Here is a 7,872-nt window from a genome sequence, read left to right as displayed (position 1 = left end):
TAAAGGTGCAAATTGTTGATTTGGTACAAATGTTCCTGAGGTTACCAGCTTTTCTTAAGCTCTGCAGATGTGGAAGAGGGCTAGGAGCTTGCACCAAGGATTGAGACTGGTAAAGGCAAGTCAGGCTCAACTATGAGGATGGCAGGAATGCATGAGGAATCCAAAGAAGGACAAAGTATGTAGTAGGACCATGGAGGAGTAGGAGTGCCTGGCATCCTTCATGCGCAGACAGTCAAAGTAAGAAAATATGGTGTTTGAAGGGCAGGGTTAATAACGTCCACATGCGAGTCCAATCTCAGGGTTTTGGCAAGCAGCGGGAACATTTGATCGGAGTGAAGATTGATTTGTTTAAACAATTACCTTTATAGCTTTCTGTGCATTTGGTAGGCCTTCCTCTATATCTTCCAGGAGGATTCCTCCCAAACCTCGTTGATCATGCTTGTCCAAAAGCCTCAGAAGAGCCTTTTTATCTTTTAAGTTGTATTTGGGTTTAAAGGCATATTTCCCATCTGTTATATCAATTTTTGGGTTGCTTATCAATGCCTGAGGACAATTAAACAGATATTATTGAAAACTTTCAGGAAAGCACATCTTACTATAGAAAATTAGAACATGGCATTTTTCCCCAGAGCATTAGTGATGCTACTCTTTGAGTGCTAGGTGTCTAGCTACAAGGTAGACTCAAACCAGTAATGGCTAAATAAGTTAGTTGACACATAATAGGTATATTTATTACAGATACACATACATTAAAGTATAGCTTATTGCTTGCTAATCTAGTATCTTAACCATTAGACCACTGTGGCTCTAATAAAGAAGCTCAGAAGAATTTACTTCACTATTTGTTGAGATTGTTGAGTAGCTTGCATCTGACTTTTCAGTGTCTTGTGTCTTCATATTACAGATAACTATTCTGACTATGATTGTTTCTCTTTCTGACTATTTATACATGCTCTTTTATGTCTTTTTCTGCCTTGTTTTCTTTTATGCTATCCTTATTTTTTGTCTCTTATCTGTCTTCCTACTTAGTGGACGGTAGCAGGTGGGAGGTGAAAGTGATTGTGCATTCTTCAATATTGGACTCAGACATTAACTCTTTCTCTCCACAGATGCTGCCATGCCTGCTGTGTTTCTCTAATACTTTTTTTTTTAATTTCAGATTCCCAGAATCCCCAGTAGTTTAACACAGTGCGGAGTTGGAGGAACACAGCAGGCCAGGCAGCATCAGAGGAGCAGGAACACAGCAGGCCAGGCAGCATCGGGTCCAGACCCAAAACATCAGCTTTCCTGCTCCTCTGATGCTGCTTGGCTTGCTGAGTTCCTCCAGCTCCACACTGTTACCTCTGACACCAGCATCAGCAGTTCTTACTATCCCTAGTAGTTTGTTTTTTCACCTTTACTATTTTGTGGTTTCTTTTCAAAATTGCATTAGGTTAAACTATATTCTGATCACTGTGAGGCATAGACGATCATCACCTGCTTCATGCATTAGTTGCTCTAATTTATTTTCCAGGACCATGTATACGTGCTTCAATTATTTAAAAGTGGAAACATATCGGGTGAGGAAGTTCTCCTGCACACATTCCAGGAGTTATTCTACTTTCTCCATCTTTTCACACTACTTTTATCTCCCCCCAGTCATTAACAGGATAATTAAGGTATCTTAATATTACTAATCCATTCCTTAAAAACTCAATTTAAAAGTTAGTGACAAACTAGCATATCTTTGCCATTTGCATTCATTAAAAAAAAAATACTTCTAACAATGGGCTGGATAGTTTCTCCCACGCAGACTGGGTCAGGGAATTTCTCAGCTTGTCACATTCAATGTGGGGAATGAAAAGCCTGGTTTTCACTCGTGGGGGGTGGGGTGGGGGCGCTGCTAGGTGCAGATGATGTTGAACCCGCTGTCTCTGCATGCTGTTCAGAGACAATCACGGATGCTCCAGCTAAGGCAAAACTAGTTAAAAGACCCACTTTGGTTCTCTAGGATTTCATGTTTTGTTACAAATTAGAACCAATGTGTGTCATTATTTAAACCTTATTATCTCCTCTCCCATTCCCATGGCCCTTTACAAATCTCCACGCCTACCACGCCAGTCCGTGACCCCATCATTTGTTCTTACAACCTTTCCTGCTAACTCACCTAGTAATTAGCATGGGCTGAACTCAGAAGCCATGCTGAGATGAAATAATGTAAATATCTATTACAATGTTTACGAACACTTAAACAGCTGTTTATGAAAGCTTATCCTCAAATACTTAATCCCCTATAAAAACAGACTTTATTTAGAACCCCAGAACCCTTTTGATAACTTCTGAAGTATCGACTATATGTGTGAACTTACAACACCTATTCCTGGCTGGGCTATTTTCAGGTAGTGAAAAGTAGCCAGCTATTAATAATGATGTAATGGTAACCCTTGAGGCAATGTCAAGAAACAGCTATTGTAACTATTAAAGCAAGATTATTTTCAGCTCACACAGTTAGGTTTGTTGCAACAATTTCATAGGGCTGGAGATTTAAATAACCACAACTTGACACTTCTGCAGACCTTATCTGCCTTTCAAGAGCCTGTTTTCTCCATAAAGTTATCAACACTGCAGGATAGAGGCCCCAGTAACAGCAGAAAACAGATGTTTGACGCATTGAGTTCAAACGGCCCCAATGAATTTGTGTTTCCCTCACGTATGAGACACACCAACCAATTTTCTTGAATAGTAAAGATGGAATGTGTTGGAAATAGATACTGAATTTCCCAATCAAGGTTCCTCATGCCTGAGATAGTAGGAACTGCAGATGCTGGAGAATCTGAGACAACAAGGTGCAGAGCTGGATGAACACAGCAGGCCAAGCAGCATCGTAGGAGCAGGAAGGCTGACGTTTCGGGCCTAGACCCTTCATCAAAAATGGGGGAGGGGATGGGGGTTCTGAAATAAATAGGGAGAAAGGGGGAGGCGGATAGAAAATGGATAGAGGAGAAGATAGGTGGAGAGGAAACAGACATGTCAAAGAGGCAGGGATGGAGCCAGTAAAGGTGAGTGTAGGTGGGGAGGTAGGGAGGAGATAGGTCAGTCCAGGGAGGATTGAGGTTAGTAGGTAGGAGATGGGGGTGTAGTTTGAGGTGGGAGGGGATAGGTGGGAGGAAGAACAGGTTAGGGAGGCGGGGATGAGCTGGGCTGGTTTTGGGATGCGGTAGAGGGAGGGGAGATTTTGAAGCTTGCGAAATCCACATTGATACCATTGGGCTGCAGGGTTCCCAAGCGGAATATGAGTTGCTGTTCCTGCAACCTTCGGGTGGCATCGTTGCGGCACTGCAGGAGGCCCAGGATGGATCTCAGATGTCCTCGTTTTTCAAGGACCGCAACTTCCCCCCCTCAGTGGTCGGGAACATCCTCAACTGTGTCTCCCGCATTTCCCGCAACTCATCCCTCACACCCCATCCCCGCAATAACAACCAAAAAAGAATCCCCCTCGTCCTCACGTACCACCCCACCAACCTCCGGATCCAACGCATCATCCCCCGACACTTCCGCCATCTGCAATCCGACCCCACCACCAAAGACCTTTTTCCCTCCCCACCCTTATCTGCTTTCCGGAGGGACCACTCTCCCCGTGACTCCCCTGTCCGCTCCACACTTCCCTCCAACCCCACCACACCCGGCACTTTTCCCTGCAACCGCAGGCAGTGCTACACCTGCCCCCACACCTCCTCCCTCACCCCCATCCCAGGCCCCAAGAAGACTTTCCACATCAAGCAGATGTTCACCTGCACATCTGCTAATGTGGTATACTGCATCCGCTGTACCCGTTGTGGCCTCCTCTACATCGGGGAAACCAAGCGGAGGCTTGGGGGCCGCTTTGCAGAACACCTACGCTCGGTTCACAATAAACAACTGCACCTCCCAGTCGCGAACCATTTCAACTCCCCTTCCCATTCCTCAGACGACACGTCCATCCTGGGCCTCCTGCAGTGCCACAACGATGCCACCCGAAGGTTGCAGGAACAGCAACTCATATTCCGCTTGGGAACCCTGCAGCTCAATGGTATCAATGTGGATTTCACAAGCTTCAAAATCTCCCCTCCCCCTACCGCATCCCAAAACCAGCCCAGCTCGTCCCCGCCTCCCTAACCTGTTCTTCCTCCCACCTATCCCCTCCTCCCACCTCAAGCCGCAGCCCCATCCCGCCCCCTTGACCTGTCCGTCCTCCTTGGACTGACCTATCTCCTCCCTACCTCCCCACCTACACTCACCTTTACTGGCTCCATCCCCGCCTCTTTGACCTGTCTGTTTCCTCTCCACCTATCTTCTCCTCTATCCATCTTCTATCCGCCTCCCCCTTTCTCCCTATTTATTTCAGAACCCCCTTCCCCTCCCCCATTTCTGAAGAAGGGTCTAGGCCTGAAACGTCAGCCTTCCTGCTCCTACAATGCTGCTTGACCTGCTGTGTTCATCCTGCTCTGCACCTTGTTGTCTCTGTTTCCTCATGCCTGCTTATTTTTTTGAGGATAATGACTCTCAAAAATCAGGTCCAATGAAATAGCTCCTCTTTGGTCTGCAAACTCAAGCTAAATACATTCAGTCCTCGAATCATCTGTAATAAAAAAAATCCTATTTTTCGGTGTAAGCAATTTGTATAATGTAAACTGAATATTGTAACATCATGGGAACAGTGAGTTCTAAGGAATTGCTACATTTGGAGTTTCAATGGCTGCTAAATTAGTCCTATCTAGGAACAAGGGATAGGGCTTACTATAAGGTTTTCAACTGCTCACTCACAACTGTTTAAGAGTCATAAAAAGTTCAGGGGTTACAGGTAGCTGGAGAGGGAGGCACAGAATGCCAGAAGCAGGCTCCACTCAGAAAAGTGCTGCTGCTAAGCTGTATTGCTGAGAAAGCCACTGGTTCCAAGTAGTTGGTCTCAGACAACCTGAGCAGCTTGATAACTCTGTAGAGAAAGGACTTAGGGAGAGTCTTTGAAGTAACTAGTGGGGCTAAGTATTAAAAATTAGGGCTCAAGAAAAGTCCTGGAAGCCATCAACATATGAGAAGGAAAGGCCAGCAAAGTATTGGTTTGAAGTTACACCATAGTGGTTGAATGGGTACTGGGGTGCAGTTTCAAGAATTCCAGGTAGCATAGTCCCAGGAAAGGAGAGTGAATTACTACAAAGTGAGCAGTCATTAAGGCAGTCTGTGATAGAGTGTTGAGGGCGTTACCATAAGATATAGGAACACAAGTAGGCTGTCCAGACCCTTGAGCCTGCTCCACCATTCAGCAGGATCATGGTTGATCCAATATTCCTCACGTCCACTTTCCTGCGCTGTCTTTGCGACCCTTGATTCCCCTAATGATCAAGAATCTATCTCTGCCTTATTTATACACAAGGATTCTGTCCCCACAGTTCTCTGTGGCAAGAAGTTTAAAAAAAAAATCTTGGTCTTTGAAAGAACAGAAATTTGAATCCCTTGTAAAGTATTAATGAGATTTATACAAGTTTTCTACACACGTAGGACTCTAAAACAAAGGCAACCGAACTGACCAGGAACTTACTAAGAGAATAAGACCTCAAAATTCCAAGGTTTGAAACAACAATGAACTGAGGTAGAAAATTGCAAGAAGTAGCATGCAAGTATAATTGACTGGGAAATCTGTGGCACATAGAGCTTAATGTTGGGAAGCACAAAAACAAACACTTTGGACCAAGAAAGACAGATCTGAGAATTTTCTAAATGATGAGAATTACAGTACCATGAAGGAGTAGGAGGATTTCGATAGTAAAGCACAGATGTCATTAGTATTTAGTGAACAAGCACAAAAAAAGCAATGAACATGTGTAACTGAATTTTGGCCTTCATCTGAAGTGCTGGAATCCAGTAGAAGTTATGTTATCTTTATAGAAAGCTCTGGTTCAACTCCATTTTAGAGTATTGGTTTTAGCACAGCACTTCAAGAAGGATGTACTTGCTTTGAAATGTGACATGAAAATTCAGCAAAATTAGGTTAAAAGCGATGAGTTATGAAGCTAGGTTTCACAGACTAGTCTTACATTCCTTAGGTATAAAATATGTTAAAAGGGTGATCTAATTGTAATATTTAAGGTGATTAAAGGACCTGGTAAGTTTCCTCTATCTAACAACTATCCTCTGATGGGGAGTCCAGGAGGTGAAATAATATTAAAGTTAGGGCTAGAATATTCAGAGGTGCTGTCATGATACACTATTTCACGTAAAAAGCATAGGACATTTGGAATCTTACACCGAAAAAGCTGTTATGAACATTTCAAAAGCAAGACTGATACATAATCAGAATACAGCAAATTCTGGAATCTGAAATATAAAAATAAATTCTGGAGAATCCAAGAAGGTCTAACAGCATCAATGGAGAGAAAAACACAGAACATCGACAGGTCATCAGCTAAGAAAATATCACCGGCCTGAAATAATAATTCTTGTTCCTCTCTTCAGACATTGCTGAATATGCTGAGTATTCCAGCGTTTTCTGAGATTAACAGATGTTTATTAGGCAAGAGGATCAATGGATAGGGAACAAAGGCTGGTAAATAACGTTAGGATACAGCCACGATCTAACTGAATTGTGGAAGAGCCTAAGCTGAAAGGTCTACTCCTGTTCCCATTTTCAATCCCACTCCAGAGATGTCAGCACACAATCCCAGCTACCACTTTAGTGCATTACAAAGTGAGATGTTGCCTTTTGGGTGAGACAATAAACAGAGGCTTTGTCTGCCTTCTTAACTGAATGCAAAAGATCCCATCATTTAAGGGACGTGGGCTTTGTTAGCAAGTTATTATTTCCCATCCTTAGTTGCCCTGGAAAATGGTGGGGAGCTGCTTTCTTGAACCTCTGCAGTCTATTTGTTGTAGGTAGATTCACAATAGCATTTTGGAGAGAGCTGCAGGATTTTGACTCAGTGACTCTGAAAGAATGACAATATATTTATTTCCAAGTCTGAATGGTGAGTGGCTTGAAGGGGAATTTGCAGGTGTGGTGTTCCCATGTACATGCCGTCCTTGTCCTTCTAGATGGTGGTGGTTGTGGATTTGCATGCTGCTAAGGAGTGATGGAGAATTTCTGCAGTGTATCTTCTAGATGGCACACATTGCTGCAACTGAGCATTTGAGATGGAGAGAGTGAATATTTATGGATGCAGTGCCAATCAAGCAGGCTGCTTTGTCCTAGATGGTGTCAAGCTTCTGGAGTATTATTGGAGCTACGCTCATCAATGCCTTGTGGATGGTGGACAGGCTTTGGTCAGTCAGTTGGTGAATTATTGGCTGCAAGACTCCTAACCTCTGACCTGTTTTTGTAGCCACAGTACTTAGAGGCTAGTCTAGTTCAGTTTCTGGTCAACGGTAGCTTATATTGATGCCATTGAATATCAATTGGCTTCCTGGAGAGAGTCATTGCCTGGCACTTGTGTGGTGCGATGTTACTTGTGACTTGTCAGCCCAAATTCGGGTATCGTCCAGGTCTTGCTGTACACGGGCATGGGCTGCTTCATGAATCCCTTAAACAAACGGGTAACACAGCTTAATGACTGTTTAATATAGATTCCTTAAATTCCTCTACTATGGCCTTCTTTTTTCTGGAACTCCCTCTTACTGACAATAAACCAGTCAGAACTATTTTTTTCCTGCACTCACTGTTCTGGAGGCTGTTAAACTGCACTGCTGCTTCTACAAACATTTTCTTCTTGAATGAACTGGCTCTAGCTTAAAGAAATTCACATACTTACTAATCTTCTGGAATGGATCTCTTTCTTTATATAAATAAGACATTTTAATATCAGTGATAACAAGGTGTAGAGCTGGATGAACACAGCAGGCCAAGCAGCATCAGAGGAGCAGGAA

General features: G+C 43.5%; 1 protein-coding gene across 1 annotated transcript in view; it reads right to left on the bottom strand.

Annotated features, from left to right (window-relative positions):
• gtf2e2 (general transcription factor IIE, polypeptide 2, beta) overlaps nucleotides 1-7,872 on the bottom strand; it is a 41,493-nt gene that overhangs the window by 6,566 nt on the left and 27,055 nt on the right. The window contains exon 4 of the mRNA XM_048597690.1: nucleotides 361-543. Coding sequence (XP_048453647.1) covers nucleotides 361-543 — 183 coding nt within the window. The remainder of the gene's footprint in view (nucleotides 1-360; nucleotides 544-7,872) is intronic.

This window comes from Rhincodon typus, chromosome 1 (assembly GCF_021869965.1).
Source record: "Rhincodon typus isolate 14 chromosome 1, sRhiTyp1.1, whole genome shotgun sequence".
NCBI lineage: Eukaryota > Metazoa > Chordata > Chondrichthyes > Orectolobiformes > Rhincodontidae > Rhincodon > Rhincodon typus.
The sequence above is the reverse complement of the archived record's forward strand: the minus strand, read 5'-3'. Positions and strand labels throughout refer to the sequence as shown.